This window comes from Felis catus, chromosome D1 (assembly GCF_018350175.1).
Source record: "Felis catus isolate Fca126 chromosome D1, F.catus_Fca126_mat1.0, whole genome shotgun sequence".
NCBI lineage: Eukaryota > Metazoa > Chordata > Mammalia > Carnivora > Felidae > Felis > Felis catus.
In genome coordinates, this window is record NC_058377.1 from 104,091,928 (window position 1) to 104,110,398 (window position 18,471).

General features: G+C 43.0%; 1 protein-coding gene and 1 long non-coding RNA gene across 2 annotated transcripts; one reads left to right on the forward strand and one right to left on the reverse strand.

Moving 5' to 3' along the window:
* Positions 1-1,939: 1,939 nt before the first annotated feature.
* On the reverse strand, positions 1,940-6,793 carry MRPL16 (mitochondrial ribosomal protein L16). The gene is made up of 4 exons (XM_023239870.2): positions 6,634-6,793; positions 6,215-6,280; positions 3,676-3,824; positions 1,940-2,643 (listed from the first exon to the last, which is right to left on the reverse strand). The coding sequence occupies exons 1-4, from the start codon at positions 6,686-6,688 to the stop codon at positions 2,158-2,160; spliced, it is 756 nt and encodes a 251-aa protein (XP_023095638.2). The 5' UTR covers positions 6,689-6,793; the 3' UTR covers positions 1,940-2,157.
* A 91-nt stretch (positions 6,794-6,884) lies between these two features.
* LOC123380623 lies at positions 6,885-17,569 on the forward strand. Its single transcript, XR_006586639.1, has 3 exons — positions 6,885-7,336; positions 15,488-15,627; positions 17,172-17,569. It is a non-coding gene; the product is annotated as an uncharacterized LOC123380623 (long non-coding RNA).
* The last annotated feature ends 902 nt before the right edge of the window (positions 17,570-18,471 follow it).

The following is an 18,471-nucleotide window of genomic DNA, read 5'->3' on the forward strand; positions in this document are numbered from 1 at the left end:
CTAGGCCTCACCTTTGACCAACCTGCGTCTACTTCCTTCTTCAGGGTCTAATTGTCTAAAGTGAAGGTTGTCTAACCATAGGCGCCATACGGGTCTTGCTCACGGCAGCGTCCCCAGTGCTTAGCACACAGTGCCTGCCACTTACAGATGTTCAAGTATCAGTTGACTTAATTACCTGTAATTAAGCTCTGATTTCAGCTCATGGATGAGTCCTTGGGTCTTACTCTGAAACCTTTTAAGGCATCAGTGGTAAACGGGTTATGTATCAGATGCTGTGTGCACATGCCTGGAAATGGGCTGATCCACACTTCTCCACAACAGGCCTCCTATTTCGGTGACATATAAAGTCCTTTTATATGGGTGGTCATGGAGTTCCACGGACAGTCTCTTATTCTGTGAAGATCGGCTGGCGCCAGGATTGGGGTTCAGTAACTCAAGGTGGACCCCAAACAAATAAAAAAAAGGTTTATACTATGAACTCCCGACAATCAGCACCGTGTTCTGTGAATGGTAACAGAGATGACGTGTCAGGTCAGAAAGGTGACAGCAGCCTACCACTTGCATTATTTATGTGCTCTGTGTTGCTAGCTAAAACGGATTTAGTCGGCCAGCAATGTGTGTACAAAATTGTCCCAAACACCGGTCCCAATTCAAGGTTTAGATGTGTTCTCTAATGCAATTTAGTACCAGTAAAACCTTGGACTGCAAGAAACTTGTTCTGTGTTCCACAAGATGAGCAAACATTTCTAATAAATTTTAACTTGATAAATGAGTGACGTCTTGTGATAGGAGTAGTACATGATGCCAAACATCACATGATCACAACTGAGCCAGTGGCTCTGGAAATTCGCTTTGATATAGCTTTGGCTTATAAGCATGTTTCTGGGATGAATTATGCTCGCAAACCAAGGTTTTACTGTAATTACAAGAGGGTCACTAAAAATACATTAAAAACCACAGTGAAAACCACTCTTGAGAACCATGTAACTATTTAGATATATTTGTACCTTTGACAGTAAATTATTTTCTTTGCTGGAGATCTTAACGTTTTATGAAGGTGGGATTAAAAACTGACAATTCAAGTCAGTGTGCTGTTTTCTACCCACTTTCCAAAGCACATGGTTTACCATTTATATCCATTTGTAGTTCTTTTAGTTGGAACAGGGGTTAGAAAACTGCCGGCTAGCTCTGAAAACTAGATGAATCTTGTTAAGGACAGACAGGGAGGTGGCAACATGGGGATTTAACACACGGGGCCCTTATTCATCCAGCATATTTGAGTGCTATGTGGCACGTGCACTGTACTAGAACCTACAGGGACACAACACTGGCCCTCCTCAGAGAACTTCAGACCTAGAAAGGCCAACTTCAACTTCTATTAGTCCTTGTGTTAAAAGGCAAGGGTTATGTTCCTTATCTTATTGTCCAACATCCCCCTTTGCCTTCCAGGATTGAGAGATGGGTAGCTGGGCATAAATAAATATCTGTTCAATCAAACAATGTGTGTCCCACTGTTTCTTTCTTTGATTTTCCAAAAATGTTTCTAACTAGTAAATATCATAGCAACTTGCTCCTGAAGCGTGTACATGTAACAGGTAGTACAGAATTCCCCACTGTCTGAAAGTAGAGTGTTCCTAAGCTGAAAAAAATGTACAGCCAAGTAATTACCATTTTGTGAGAGTGAAAATCCTCTTCGGATTTCTTCCAGTTCGAGAAAAAACAGTTACTAATGAAGGTCTTTGGTAAAAGCGAAGCGATATGAAGCAAACTTTCAGACGGCAGAGAAACCCATACAGATACCAAGTCCAACTTATAACGGAGGTGGGAGATGGAAGGATGTTTCAGCCCTGAAGACATTCATCTTACAGCTGGGGCGAACCAGACCCCCTAACAGGCCAGCCTCTTGACCATTTAAGGATTAGGAGTGACCAATGAGAAGTTATTTCCTGAGATGATCCTCAAACTTTATTTGATGTAAATACAACGCACTTAAAAAAATCAGCAGATAGTGTACAATCTTTCAGAACTCATTTACTCATACACTGCTCCTCAGTTAGATATCAGAGCTACCCGAAGACTTGGAGGGTAGGCTGATGGGAATAAAAGCGTAGATTCTTTCTCTCAGCAGCCTTTGTACACTTAGTTCTCCCACTCTCACTACACACGTTCAGGCATATAGAACTTGCCCCAGTACCGTCCCTTCTGGGCCAAGTCATACGGGCTCAGGACTTTGCGTATCCCCAGCATGTTGGCAGTGGCTATGCGCTCAAAGGTCCAGGGGTTTTGGTTGTTCTGTTCCCTTTCCTCTTGATCTTTCCGCATCTTCTCTAGAGTCTCACGGCTCACGGCCTTTGCTGGGAAGGGCAACTTGTGGGCCACCTGGTCGAGGAAACCTTGTACCTCTTTGAATTCACAACGCCCACCCATCTCTACTATGAGACGGCCAGCCTTCACGGGAGTCACGTAGTGATCAATGGCACCTTTGCCTCCCCCCATGCGCTGTCCCATACCCTTGCGGGTGATGGGCTTGAAAGGGGCTGGTACTCTCCATAAAGCAAACATGTTCTTGGGGTCCAGAGAGCGGTTGATTGTCAGGCGCATCATTTCAAAATGGCCCCAGTGGAGGTAACCACCACCCAGTGCCTAAAAGTAGATGAAACAATTAGAAACACGTGGGGACTTAGGTATCTTTTATGGGCTCTTTCATAATAACTGCGGCTTCAATGATATACATAAAGATAGAAATAGAAGTTCTAGTAAGAACCATGGAGGAAAAGCCTAAATGAGAACAAGAGTGGACCCATTTTAGTGGATAACCAGGGAAGGCCTCTTTGAGGATGACACTTAAAGCTGAGGCCAGAATGGTAGGAAGTGGCCAAGGGAAAACAGACAACAGTTACAGGCAGAGGAATGGGGTATGTGAAGGCCCTGACACAGTAAGGGGCTTGGGGAGTTGGAGCAGAAACCAGAGTGACTGGAGCAGACTAAGGGACAGGGCTTGGGCATGAGGTTCTGAGAGGTTGGCGGGGCTGTTCACGCAGGCTGTGGGAAGGACCGTAAAATACTGCTCTGGCTGCCTGATGGGAAATCAATCCTAGTTCACACCCATTTGTGCAGCTTCTGACATCAAGTCTTCATGGGAGCTACCTGAGTAAGGAAACAGTTGTCCCACATCCTAAGTCATGGGTAGTTTTATTTCTAGCAGAGGTCTGAGAAGATTTCACAGTATGATTATAGGGGCCAAATAGGTAGCCTCTTCCTTTTCCTGCTTTTACACTATCTGCACTCTACACGAAAAAAAAAAAAGAGAACTCAAATGTTTACTGGGTAGCGCACATCATTTTAAAGAGCAAACGGTGGGGGCGCCTGGGTGGCACAGTCGGTTAAGCATCCAACTTTGGCTTAGGTCATGATCTGATCTCATGGTTTGTGAGTTCAAGCGTCGGGCTCTGTACTGACAGAGCCTGGAGCCCGCTTCAGATTCTGTCTTTCTCTCTCTGCACCTCCCCCACTTGTGCTCTGTCTCTGTCTCTCTCTCAAAAATAAACATAAAACAAAGAGCAAATGGTGGCAGTTCCAATAACACCTGTGGAGGAAGAGAACAACTCCAAGAGCACGAGATTTTGCTAATCCCTGACTTCCATCCTATAGCCACTTGACACTGAACTCACTTACCAAGATTGCGAAACTGCCTTCTGTGAACTCGGTGGCTTCGGCAGAAGGTCCCCGTATGTCACTCAAGTTCTTGGGTTCCCTTCTGACTTTTGGCACAAGTGGAACCCTCTCAACAAATCTAAGCTTGGGCTTTTCAGGAATGGAAACATCTAAAAAGAGCACAACCAAGAATAAATACAACAACACATTTCGAAGGATCCATTTTCTTCCTAGAAAGATTTGTAACAATCAAGTGAAAGTCTTGAAGTTACCACTGAAAAGTAATTCCAGAAGCATATTGGGTTTTTCCTGCCAATGCTTTTTTTTCCAGTGTCAACTGGAATCTTTTGGTTATGACAAGACTTAACGGAGACGCTTCTGAACCTTTGAAGATGCGCAGTTTTAACCTTCAAACGAAATGCACTCTCTGCCTGAAACTAGAAGAGAGACCACTGGGAAGGTACAGAGATTAAGAATGTCACAGAGTTAAGACTAACTTTTTTTTTTTTTTTTTAATGTTTCCAAGTGCTAGACACGGAGTAGAATGCTTTATGTGCACTATCTCATTTAATCTTTAAAGCGATTTTATAGCTTAGGAATTTCTTAGGGCTTCCCTTTTTAAAAATTTTGAACATTTTCAAGTTTAACACACATAATCAAAGGGCCAAATAAAAAGTGTACAGCTCAGTGAATTATCACAAAATGACTGCATAAACACACCCACATTAACACACCCAGATCATGGAACAGGACATTAGGCGGGTACTATTTTAAAGCTCCGTTTGAGGGGCGCCTGGGTGGCGCAGTCGGTTAAGCGTCCGACTTCAGCCAGGTCACGATCTCGCGGTCCGTGAGTTCGAGCCCCGCGTCGGGCTCTGGGCTGATGGCTCAGAGCCTGGAGCCTGTTTCCGATTCTGTGTCTCCCTCTCTCTCTGCCCCTCCCCCGTTCATGCTCTGTCTCTCTCTGTCCCAAAAATAAATAAATTAAAAAAAATAAAATAAAATAAAATAAAATAAAGCTCCGTTTGATAAAAGGGGAATGTGAGGCCTAGAGACATTTTGTAATTTGTTCTAGGCCATTCAGTGAAAACAGCAAAGTCAGACTGTATGACTTTTTTTTTTTTTCCTTCAAAATACTACATGGCCTCTCTGGATGTTAATGGGGGTAGTGGAAAGAATATTTACTACAATGAATATGAAAATATATAAATTCTCCTCTGCCACATTCTTTTTTTTTTTTGTAATTTTTTAAAAAGTTTATTTATTTTAAGAGAGACAGAGACAGTGTGAGCGGGGGAGGGGCAGAGGAGACTCCCAAGCAGGCTCCACGCTGTCAGCATAGAGCCCAATGTGCGGCTTGAACTCATGAAATCACGCTATCAAGACCTGAGTGGAAACCAAGAGTCGGACACTTAACCAACTAAGCCACCCAGGCGCCCCTCTGCCATGTTCTTGTTAAGAAACCTGCAACCCAGGAATCCTTTGATCTGTGCTCTATTTCTACAGGGCTTTTCACGCTGACACCTGTATGCTGCGTACAATGGGCAACAGCTTGCGGCACTGAAGGCAGGTGGACTGAAATGCAGGCCAGACGTGCTGCATCCTTCTTTCCTATCAAACGTTCTGACAAGTTGGGAGGAAAAAAATTACAACTTTTAAGTCATTTAAAACAGGTCTATAGTAAAACAAGCATGGCTTTGCCACGGAGTCAAACACAAAACAGGGGCCTTCAAGGAAATACCAAGTTATTAATGGGCTATTTAGGGTTACAGAAACTGCCCGTTCTCCTCCAGTTTCTACAAGCAGCTACAGAGGAATTTAGTGATGCTTTCTCTCACCTACAAGTCCATATGTACTTCCAGAGCACAGAGTCGTTTAACAATTACGTGCAGAAGCCAAAGCCCTCAGAGGTCAAGGATGCTTTTTTTTTTTTTGAGAATTCCAAAATATTATCGATATGGTAAATTAGGGACACCTGGGTGGCTCAGTTGGTTAAGTATTGACTCTTGATTTCAGCTCAGGTCATGATCTCACTGTTTGTGAGTTCGAGCCTGCATCCGGCTCTGTGGTGACAGCGCGGAGCCTGCTTGGGATCCTCTCTCTGCCCCTCCCTGGTGCACGCTCTCTCTCAAAATACATAAATAAACTTTAAAAGAAAAATAAAAGATATGGTCAATTAGATTTACAATCGAGGTTTTTCTTAACGTTTGTATTTAATAAACCAATGCTTTTCACATATGTTGTTATATGACTGCATATATGTGACATCCTTTAGAGAGAACATCAAAAGTTCAAATTTGATGCCAATCAGCCATGGCTGAGGGTGGACCATGCGCCCCAGTTGGTAGGCCATACGGGACCCATCCCATGACACATTGTGGGTCTCTCTCGTTTTCTGATGTATCCCCAGTGTTCAGAACACTTGGCATACAGTAAGCCCTCGATACAAGTTTACTGCGCGAGTGAATGGAGATAGGAAGTACAAGAACCCTCCTACGTCTTCACCTACCCTCTTCTAGGGTCCATCAGAGAAAAACACGAAACTGACACAAGCTCTCACCCTCAAAAGCCGGCACCGGGAGCAGCGTCTTCAGGCCAGCACTGGCGGGCGGGGCGACCCAGGAATCTACAAAGACAAATCAAATTAAAAGATGAAAGCGACAAGACCTGGGCCCGGCACAACCTGGACCGGTCACTCCTAACGGAGTGCCCTGATAGTGGGCCGCGGGTTCCACTATGTGGGCTCACAGGCTCAGGGCTCCCCAAAGAAGCCCGCTAGCAGGGGTCTCCGGGAGCCGACCCCCCCACCCCCGCCCCAGGTGGCCGCCGCTCTTCGCCACGAGTCCCCGCGGCGGGGGAGCGCGGCCCCTACCCAGCGCTTCGGTAACCGTCGGCAGAGGCTTCCCGGAGCTGGCGAGGTGCCGCACTGGCGCTGGGGAGGAAGGGGACGTCTTCTGAGTGACCGAGGGGCCTCCTCACCTGACAGCTGCGTTCGCAGGAGCGGCGCCCCCGCGCGAGCCAGCACCCGCCACATGGCCACGCGCACCCGGCCGCGCCGGGCTCCCCGCGGCGATCTCGGCGACTCCCGGGACACGGCCGCCCCGGAAGTCGCCTTCGCATCGGTCCACTCTGCAGAGAGTCCCGGCGGAAGCGGAAGAAACCGGGCCGCGGAGTTTAGGTTCCGCGCGGGCATCCGCTAGCCACGCCCCAAACCCCCGGCGCCTTCTGGGAGTCTCCTTACAATCCGAGGTCTTTCGTGGGATGCGGGCGGCGGCGTCCGGCTTCCCGGGCCGAGTGTCGCGCTGAGAAAGCTTGGCTTCACCCACCCGGTTGCGCCTCCCAGCTCACTGCATTAAGCCCCTTGTGTGTGTGTGTGTGGGGGGGGGGGGGCGCTCAGAGGCGTTAGGAAAACACCACTGATCATTCACCGTGGCCTGAGCTTTTAGCGGGCGCTTGCAGTGTGTCGCGTTCAGTACCTCATCACTGCGCGGAGTCCTCCCAACGAGTCCATGAGATAAGGAAGGCGTGATACCCATTTGCAGATTCCATCCCGAGGGTCGTGGGGTTTAATTTATCCCGGTCACACAACAGGAAAACTACAATCAGAATTGGAGTCTGTGTGACTCCAGGGACCCCAGTGACGGGACAATATCAAAACTTGATTATCAAGTTAAAATAACGCGTAAGTATTCTGGGAGGATGTTGGGCAAAATCATTTTTATGGGTTTGAAGCTTTTTGATATTTAGAATGAGAAAGGATCTTTCCCCAAGCTTAGGGCACAAATAGGATTAACAAATTGAGACTGATGTCTGTTGTATTTAAATCATGCTAAATCTGCGTATGGTCTTTCCCCAAGGATTATTTTCATAAATGGCAACAAATAAAACCTGGAACGCTTCCAAAGCTACTGGGAGAACTTTCTGTGTCCACCGTTTTAAGCACTTCTTGGTTATCTGCACACTGAAGCTGTCTCAAGAGTTAGTGGACTTTATTACAGCCAACCATTTCTGTCCTTTAAGAGCAGCTCTAAAAGCTTTTTACTGACCCCCACTCCCAAGCCAGTGTCAGATTCTAGGCATCTCTTGCCTGCTTCCCTCCACCAAAAGTGGGAGATCCGAATGTGCTCACGCGTTTAAAAATCTCAAGCTGGATATTGTGTAATTTTGCTTTGGATGGAGAATAAAGTGTCAGTACAATCCCTCTTTGGTCTCGAAGTCTTTTGGTGGCCCCCCAACTTCCACCTCGTTACTGATTTTAAAAGAACTAAACAGTAGGGGCACCCGGGTGGCTCAGTTGGTTAAGCGTCCCACTTCCGCTCAGATCATGATCTCACCGTTTGTGGGTTCCAGCCCCGTGTTGGGCTCTGTGCTGACAGCTCAGAGCCTGGAGTCTGCTTCGGATTCTGTCTCCCTCTCTCTCTGCTCCTCCCCCACTCATGCTCTGTCTCTCTCTCAAAAATAAACATTAAAAAAAATTAAAAAACAACTAAAAAGTAAGTTCAAAGTTTTACCTTTAAATAGTAACTATTATAAGTGATGTCTATTTTTCTCTGCAAGAGTTGTGCCAGGTACAATAGAGGATACAAAGAAAAACCAGTGATCCATTTCTTTAGGAATTTATATTTATGTAGGGACAATATGATGAGCATATAATAATGTTGAGGTATCACAAAAGAAGTATGAATAAAGCATTGTGAAAATGGGAGGAGGGATGTGAGGTCTTCTCTGGTCCTTAAAATATTTTCTGTCCTGCCATTTCTCACAGCTCTTTATTTACACTGTTCTGATAATTCTATGGTATTTATTTGTAGGAAACTGATGTTCCAGGATGCAATGATTTGCCACACAGCTAGGATGATGCAAAGTAGGGGTAAAAACCTTGATGTTCTGGGGCGCCTGGGTGGCGCAGTCGGTTAAGTGTCTGACTTGGGCCAGGTCACGATCTCGCAGTCCGTGAGTTTGAGCCCCGCGTCAGGCTCTGGGCTGATGGCTCAGAGCCTGGAGCCTGTTTCCGATTCTGTGTCTCCCTCTCTCTCTGCCCCTCCCCCGTTCATGCTCTGTCTCTCTCTGTCCCAAAAATAAATAAACGTTGAAAAAAAAAAATTAAAAAAAAAAACCGAAAAAAAAAAAAACCTTGATGTTCTTTTACTGGGATGGGTTTGTTAAAATCTCCCAAAAGTTAGTCTTCAGACCAGTTGCATCAGATGTCCCTGAGACCTTTGTATAAATGTAAATATCTGGTCCCTACTTAAGTAGGTCAGAAACTCTGAAGGTGGGGTTCAGGAATTCCTATTGTGAACTAAGTCCCCACGGGTGATTCTAATGCCTAAGCAAGTTGAGAATAGGTGCCCTGTGAGCACTTGGAAAATTTAAAAAGCAGAATATAGCTACAAGCCACTGTTTTGGGATCATCCAGGTCTATATCCATTGGGATTTGTATTTTTTCCATCTGTATGAAAATTACCTAGCATCTCAGTTTTTAATCTTTCTAACTTTTTTATTTATTTTACTTTTTTAAGATTCTATTTTTAAGTAATCTCTATACCCAATGTGGGACTTGAATTTACAACCCCAAGATCAAGAGTCACATGCTCTACAGACTGAGCCACCCAGGCTCCCCTAATCTTTATTTTAAAATCAAGAGATAACAGAAACCTGTAACCTAGTCCCAGGTTTTTTTTTTTTTTCAATATATGAAATTTATTGTCAGATTGGTTTCCATACAACACCCAGTGCTCATCCCAAAAGGTGCCCTCCTCAATACCCATCACCTCCCCTCCCCTCCCTCCCACCCCCCATCAACCCTCAGTTTGTTCTCAGTTTTTAACAGTCTCTTATGCTTTGGCTCTCTCCCACTCTAACCTCTTTTTTTTTTTTTTTTTTCCCTTCCCCTCCCCCATGGTCTTCTGTTAAGTTTCTCAGGATCCACGTAAGAGTGAAAACATATGGTATCTTTCTCAGTATGGCTTATTTCACTTAGCATCACACTCTCCAGTTCCATCCACGTTGCTACAAAGGGCCAAATTTCGTTCTTTCTCATTGCCACGTAGTACTCCATTGTGTATATAAACCACAATTTCTTTATCCATTCATCAGTTGATGGACATTTAGGCTCTTTCCATAATTTGGCTATTGTTGAGAGTGCTGCTATAAACATTGGGGTACAAGTGCCCCTATGCATCAGTGCTCCTGTATCCCTTGGGTAAATTCCTAGCAGTGCTACTGCTGGGTCATAGGATAGGTCTATTTTTAATTTTTTGAGGAACCCCCACACTGTTTTCCAGAGTGGCTGCACCAGTTTGCATTCCCACCAACAGTGCAAGAGGGTTCCCGTTTCTCCACATCCTCTCCAGCATCTATAGTCTCCTGATTTGTTCATTTTGGCCACTCTGACTGGCGTGAGGTGATATCTGAGTGTGGTTTTGATTTGTATTTCCCTGATGAGGAGCGATGTTGAGCATCTTTTCATGTGCCCGTTGGCCATCCGGATGTCTTCTTTAGAGAAGTGTCTATTCATGTTTTCTGCCCATTTCTTCACTGGATTTGTTTTTCGGGTGTGGAGTTTGGTGAGCTCTTTATAGATTTTGGATACTAGCCCTTTGTCCGATATGTCATTTGCGAATATCTTTTCCCATTCCGTTGGTTGCCTTTTAGTTTTGTTGGTTGTTTCCTTTGCTGTGCAGAAGCTTTTTATCTTCATGAGGTCCCAGTAGTTCATTTTTGCTTTTAATTCCTTTGCCTTTGGGGATGTGTCAAGTAAGAAATTGCTACGACTGAGGTCAGAGAGTTCTTTTCCTGCTTTCTCCTCTAGGGTTTTGATGGTTTCCTGTCTCACATTCAGGTCCTTTATCCATTTTGAGTTTATTTTTGTGAATGGTGTGAGAAAGTGGTCTAGTTTCAACCTTCTGCATGTTGCTGTCCAGTTCTCCCAGCACCATTTGTTAAAGAGACTTTTTTCCATTGGATATTCTTTCCTGCTTTGTCAAAGATTAGTTGGCCATACTATTGTGGGTCTAGTTGTGGGGTTTCTATTCTATTCCATTGGTCTATGTGTCTGTTTTTGTGCCAATACCATGTTGTCTTGATGATTACAGCTTTGTAGTAGAGGCTAAAGTCTGGGATTGTGATGCCTCCTGCTTTGGTCTTCTTCTTCAAAATTACTTTGGCTTTTCGGGGCCTTTTGTGGTTCCATATGAACTTTAGGATTGCTTGTTCTAGTTTCGAGAAGAATGCTGGTGCAATTTTGATTGGGATTGCATTGAATGTGTAGATAGCTTTGGGTAGTATTGACATTTTAACAATATTTATTCTTCCAATCCATGAGCACGGAATGTTTTTCCATTTCTTTATATCTTCTTCAATTTCCTTCATAAGCTTTCTATAGTTTTCAGCATACAGATCTTTTACATCTTTGGTTAGATTTATTCCTAGGTATTTTATGCTTCTTGGTGCAATTGTGAATGGGATCAGTTTCTTTATTTGTCTTTCTGTTGCTTCATTATTAGTGTATAAGAATGCAACTGATTTCTGTACATTGATTTTGTATCCTGCAACTTTGCTAAATTCATGTATCAGTTCTAGCAGACTTCTGGTGGAGTCTATTGGATTTTCCATGTATAATATCATGTCATCTGCAAAAAGTGAAAGCTTGACTTCATCTTTGCCAATTTTGATGCCTTTGATTTCCTTTTGTTGTCTGATTGCTGATGCTAGCACTTCCAACACTATGTTAAACAGCAGCAGTGAGAGTGGACATCCCTGTCGTGTTCCTGATCTCAGGGAAAAAGCTCTCAGTTTTTCCCCATTGAGGATGATGTTAGCTGTGGGCTTTTCATAAATGGCTTTTATGATGTTTAAGTATGTTCCTTCTATCCCGACTTTCTTGAGGGTTTTTATTAAGAAAGGTTGCTGAATTTTGTCAAATGCCTTTTCTGCATCGGTTGACAGGTAAATATGGTTCCTATCTTTTCTTTTGTTAATGCGATGTATCACGTTGATTGATTTGCAAATGTTGAACCAGCCCTGCATCCCAGGAATGAATCCCATGTGATCATGGTGAATAATACTTTTTATATGCGGTTGAATTTGATTTGCTAGTGTCTTATTGAGAATTTTTGCTTCCATATTCATCAGGGATATTGGCCTGTAGTTCTCTTTTTTACTGGGTCTCTGTCTGGTTTAGGAATCAAAGTAATACTGGCTTCATAGAATGAGTCTGAAAGTTTTCCTTCCCTTTCTATTTTTTGGAATAGCTTGAGAAGGATAGGTATTATCTCTGCTTTAAACATCTGGTAGAATTCCCCTGGGAAGCCATCTGGTCCTGGACTCTTATTTGTTGGGAGATTTTTGATAACTGATTCAATTTCTTCGCTGGTTATGGGTCTGTTCAAGCTTTCTATTTCCTCCAGTTTGAGTTTTGGAAGTGTGCGGGTGTTTAGGAATTTGTCCATTTCTTCCAGGTTGTCCAGTTTGTTGGCATATAGTTTTTCATAGTATTCCCTGATAATTGCTTGTATGTCTGAGGGATTGGTTGTAATAATTCCATTTTCATTCATGATTTTATCTATTTGGGTCATCTCCCTTTTCTTTTTGAGAAGCCTGGCTAGAGGTTTATCAATTTTGTTTATTTTTTCAAAAAACCAACTCTTGGTTTCATTGATCTGCTTTACAGTTTTTTTTTTTAGATTCTATATTGTTTATTTCTGCTCCGATCTTTATTATTTCTCTTCTTCTGCTGGGTTTAGGCTGTCTTTGCTGTTCTGCTTCTATTTCCTTTAGGTGTGCTGTTAGATTTTGTATTTGGGATTTTTCTTGTTTCTTGAGATAGGCCTGGATTGCGATGTATTTTCCTCTCAGGACTGCCTTCGCTGCATCCCAAAGCGTTTGGATTGTTGCATTTTCATTTTCATTTGTTTCCATATATTTCTTAATTTCTTCTCTAATTGCCTGGTTGACCCATTCATTCTTTAGTAGGGTGTTCTTTAACCTCCATGCTTTTGGAGGTTTTCCAGACTTTTTCCTGTGGTTGATTTCAAACTTCATCGCATTGTGGTCTGAAAGTATGCATGGTATGATCTCAATTCTTGTATACTTATGAAGGGCTGTTTTGTGACCCAGTATGTGATCTATTTTAGAGAATGTTCCATGTGCACTCGAGAAGAAAGTATATTCTCTGCTATCTGATGCAGAGTTCTAAATATATCTGTCAAGCCCATCTGATCCAATGTATCATTCAGGGACCTTGTTTCTTTATTGACCATGGGTCTAGATGATCTGTCCATTTCTGTAAGTGGAGTGTTAAAGTCCCCTGCAATTACCACATTCTTATCAATAAGGTTGCTTATGTTTGTGAGTAATTGTTTTATATATTTGGGGGCTCCTGTATTCCGCGCATAGACATTTATAATTGTTAGCTCTTCCTGATGGATAGACCCTGTAATGATTATATAATGCCCTTCTTCATTTCCCAGGTTTGGTTCTTGACGTAAATGGTACCCACATGTGTGTTGTCTGTATGTATGTGTACAGTACCTCATTTTAATAAAAGATTAGGTTTTTGCTTATCAGAGTGACTAATATCATAATGTAATAAATCACCATGGAACTTCCTCACCCCAGGAAGCCCACAGAACCTTCTCAAGGGGCTACTTAGTATTCACTTATTCATCAGTTTAGCTTCCATATGGTGTAGAGCATTTCTAAAAGAGCAATGGTACTGATGTGGTGTTTTGGGGTCTGGGAGTGAATGGTCAAGAAAGAATTCTTGAGACATGTTTGGTGGAAAAGAGTAGCTTTTATTAAAGCACAGGGACAGGACCTGTGGGCAGAAAGAACTGCACTGGGATTATGGAGTGATTGATTATATACTTTTAAGTTGGGAGGGAGTTAGGGGTAGTGTGAGTCTCTAAGGAATTTGGAAGCGAGGTTTTCAGGATCTTGAGGGGCTAGCTGCTGTTAAGAAAAAGTTATTTCCTACTATCCAGGAAAATATTAGTCATGAGACCCTTCAGATGTATATCAGTGGGCCATATATTTGGAGGATGATTGCCAACACATATCTTGGGGAAGGGAGTAGAGAAAAAGGAAGTTTCCAAAGGGATTGTTATGTGTTAAAGAAGACTTACAGGATCCTGGAGGTCAGGCCAATGTCAAGCTCAGGTTGCTTTTTGCTTCTAGCAAAGTAGTAACCTCGAGGCAGTTGATTTCTTGGAGAAAGGTCACCCTGCCTGTCTCAAGGACTTGTCAATGGGCTGTAGGTTGTAAGGAGATTTAAATTTTTTCTACATTTATTTTGCCTTTGTTCTCCCTATCAGCACCCTAGATTTTTCCACAACAAAAACCAATATATTCTAATACAATATTAATAATTAATATTATTTTTTTTTTAACATTTATTCAATTTTGAAAGACAGAGAGAGACAGAGCATGGGCAGGGGAGGGGCAGAGAGAGAGGGAGACACAGAATCGGAAGCAGGCTCCAGGCTCTGAGCTGTCAGCCCAGAGCCTGATGTGGGGCTCAAACCCGTAAACTACAAGATCATGACCTGAGCCAAAGTTGGCTGCTTAACCGACTGAGCCACCCAGGTGCCCCAGTAATTAATAATATTGACTTGCTGTTTACGAGAGGTTTTTATTGACACAAAGACTATCTTATTAGAATCCTGTTTCAAAGATGATAGTGGTGGAAATGATGCACAGGAAAGCATTCATTCAACATGTCTCCATTGAGTGTCTACCTTACTGCCATGAGAAAAATGAGTATGTCTACACATATTCCAGGGCTTTAAAGCTAAATTAGATTGAATCCCAACTTGGCAAGCTACTGAACTTTTACAGAAGAGCTATTTCCAGCATTTTTCATTGATTAAATCAACAGGCTCAAAGAAAGGACCAACTCCTCAATTGTTTGACCTAGAAGAGGGAACCATGGCAACTGTTCTTGTTTTTGGTTACACCTATGTCGTGAATGATTCCCTATTGTCGTTCAGTAGAGTTATTTACAAATCTTTTATTATAGGCCATGCTGCAATGAACTTTGTACACATCTTGTTGGTACTGTTTTGGTATTTCTTTCCGGCGAATTCCATAAAAAGAAATGATGAGATCAAAGGGAATGTTCGTTTAAAATTGTTTTGCTCCATACAATTATGCAAAATTGACCTTCACCAACAATGTATCAAAGTGCCTGTTTATCCACACCCTTGCTGAGCTTTCTTGTACACCTTTCTTTTAGAGCTTTGCCAGTATGAAAGGTGAGAGATGATGTCTAATGGTTTATGTTTATGATAGGCTGTTAAAACGGGATTGTGTCTGACTCAGCTTTGCCTGAGGCCCCAGGCTGTGTGGTAATCCCCACATTCCCAAGTGAGGTGCTGGGCCTCTTGGGCAGGATTTACGAAGGACATGGTAGGATTTGGCTTCACTATTCTTAGCTCCCCACTTTCTTGCAGCCTGTTAAAAGCACTGAAAAAATCAAGAAAAGAAGTGTAGCCTGGAGATTACAGTAAAGATTTCTTTGGACAGTGTTGTTGGTATATTGTGAGTTCCACTCTCGCTCTCCCATGGCTAGGCATTGGGGTGCTCCATCAAGCTTAGTGAGAGACATTCCAAGACACTCAGCTTGATATGGCCCTCTGCTGTTTGAGGGGGAGTGGTGTTGGCCCCAGGTTTGAGAAAAGTCTATGTTTGGAGGTTTGATGCAAAGTAGAGGGCTGCGTTGGGAAGTAATTACATCTTCACTGATGATGGGGCAAAGGCGTGCACATCTTGTTCACCAGATGTGGACCCCAGTGCAGTGCGTCGGTTCAGGGTTTTCTTATATCCTGTCCAACAGGACCCCACTGAGGAGCAGAGAGAAAGAAGCTGGAAGAAGTGATGATGGATGTCCAGGGCCTGAGGGAAGCATCATATGCAACTGGCCAATCGTTCAGCAGAGATGACTTTGCATGCATCCGAATATCCTCAGCAGTTAGGGTAGGGTATTTGTGTGTGTGTGTGTTTCTCTGAAGAATCCGTAAAGCACCCCTGAAAGAGCATACTTTAAACTATGCTCTTTCAGCCATGCCAGAGGGGTCAGACAGAGGTGAGAGACGAGGGGCAGAAAAGATCCTGCGTGATTGGTAAAAGTACAAAGTGAGGAAATTGAGAACCCCCCCCCCCCATGTTGTTTCTACTACAATCACTTGATCTGGAGCAGGACTGAACTAGGGGAGAGGAGCAGCTTTGCCTTGTGATGGAAATCAGGGTTGTGACTGATGAGGGAGCATAAGGCAAGCTGACATCCCACACCCCTCACCCCCCAGGTGGGACATGTGTGACATTCCTCAGGTACTCCTGGGTGCCCAAAAGGTGAGAAGGTTAACTGATACAGATCATAGCCATGCAGGACATGAGTCTCCATTAGTTTACAAATGTCTTAGTAAATTACAAGAAAAAGGCAATCTTATCAATAGCTTAATCTCCAGAAACCTATAGACTCAGTTTCCTGGAGCCCCAACATCGCCCTTCCCTCCATAGTGATGTGGGGGACAAAGGCAAGAAGGAAATGGCAGGTAAAATTAAATTTCTATAAGACCTGCAGCCCCTTGACAAATATTTGAGGCAAATACAAAGTATAACATTCTTCCAGGAACTCCCTCCTGTCTTTAAAAAAAAAAAAACTTTTTTAACCTTTATTTATTTTTGAGACAGAGAGAGACAGCATGAACGGGGGAGGGTCAGAGAGAGGGAGACATAGAATCTGAAACAGGCTCCAGGCTCTGAGTTGTCAGCACAGAGCCCAACGCGGGGCTCGAACCCACAGACCGCGAGATCACGACCTGAGCTGAAGTCGGACTGAGCCACCCAGGCGCCCCAACTCCCTCCTGTCTTAATGTTAATGCCTTACCAAGGGAAAACAACCTTAGCTTGACATTAGCTAGGCCATTGGCGTCTTAAGAGTCCTCTTTAGCATATGAAAGCCCCTTTGGAGGCCTCCCTTTTGCCTTTACCTCTCCCATCTCCACAGTATATAATCAGTCTCTCTTCACTAGCCCAGTGCAGCTCTTTCTGCCCAGGGGTCCTGTTCCTTTTGCATCAAAGACACCTCAAGAATTCTTCTGGCTGTCAGCTCTGGACCTCCCACCACTCCAAAACCCCATCAGTGACTATTACACAGTATTGGACATTTTAGTTACTGAGATCAGAATGTTTTCTGTGACTAGAAGTGATAGTATGAGTTATTTTATTTTTATTCTTTTTTTTTTTTTTTTTTAATCAGAGAGTAATATGAAAATTCAGAAAACCCCTAGCCTTACAGAGTTCGTTTGGAGTTTGGATAAACAGGAGCAAGGTAAACTAAAGTTGACTTTTTTTTTTTTAAGTTTATTTATTTTCAGTAATCTTTCCATCCAGTGTGGGGCTCCAACTCATGACCCCGAGATCAAGAGACATAGGCTCTTCTGACTGAGCCAACCAGGCACCCCATCTGTTTTTTTAAGACTTTATTATTATTTATTATTATTATTTTTTTATTTTAGAGAGAGAAGCTGGGAGATGGACAGAGAGAGAGAGAGAATCTTAAGCAGGTACTATGCTTATGGGCTGGATCGCACGACCCTGGGATCATGACCTAAGCCCAAATCAAGAGTCAGCCACTCAACCGACTGAGTCACCCAGTTGCCCTGAAGGTTTTATTTTTAAGTAATCTCTACACCCACTGTGGGGCTTGAACTCATAACCCTGAGAGCAAGAGTCGCATGCTTCTGACTGAGCCAACCAAGCACTCTTAGGGTTGATTTCTGATCGCATTCTCTGAGTCCTACTTCATAGAGCTTACACCTTGGTTATACACTAGTTTGCATTCTTTCAGTGACTAGTGATGTTGAACTTGTTCTCCTGTCTTTGGTCTCGTATATTTTTGTTTACCACTTTCCTGTACGTGTGATTTGCTTGCTTCTGTACTTTGTCTATATATCAATTATCAATTGTACTATTTATTTTTTTATCAATTCAAAAATGCTTACTATATATCAAGTATATTAACTCCTGTGTGTATATGATTCAATTTTTTAAAAATTTCAATATGTCCTTTAATTTTTTTTTGAGGTAGGACCATTTATAATTCTTACACAGTAAAATCTGCCAGTTATTTTCTTAAGAGTTTTTGACTTTGATAATATGCTTATAAGGGCCAGAAATAGGGATATAATATAATTCTTTGGCCATGTTGAAAATCATCATTTAATATGATGATTATATGATTTTATAATTCACTAAATTCCCACATAATTTTTTTTTAGCATTTTATCCCATTCCCATGTTCTCCCTGATCTGAAGCCAGAGCTACACTGTTTGAATTATTGTCCTTTTATTACATATTTTTATATGTTTGGTCAAATTCACTTTACTTTGCAAAAAAACATCATGGCTGTTTTGCATGTTTGGTGTCCAAGATAAAATTTGGAACCATTTTGTTCTATTCTGTCTCTGTTTCTATTTTTCTTTTCTTTTTTTCTTTTTTTTTTTCTTAACGTTTATTTATTTTTGGGACAGAGAGAGACAGAGCATGAACGGGGGAGGGGCAGAGAGAGAGGGAGACACAGAATCGGAAACAGGCTCCAGGCTCTGAGCCATCAGCCCAGAGCCTGACGCGGGGCTCGAACTCACGGACCACGAGATCATGACCTGGCTGAAGTCGGACGCTTAACCGACTGCGCCACCCAGGCGCCCCTCTATTTTTATTTTCTTGTCCACAGTTCTTTTTTCTTTCTCGCTGTTGTTGTTCCTCTTATAAATCTCAGAGCAGTTTGTACTTCCAAGCAAGATTCTTTGTCATTT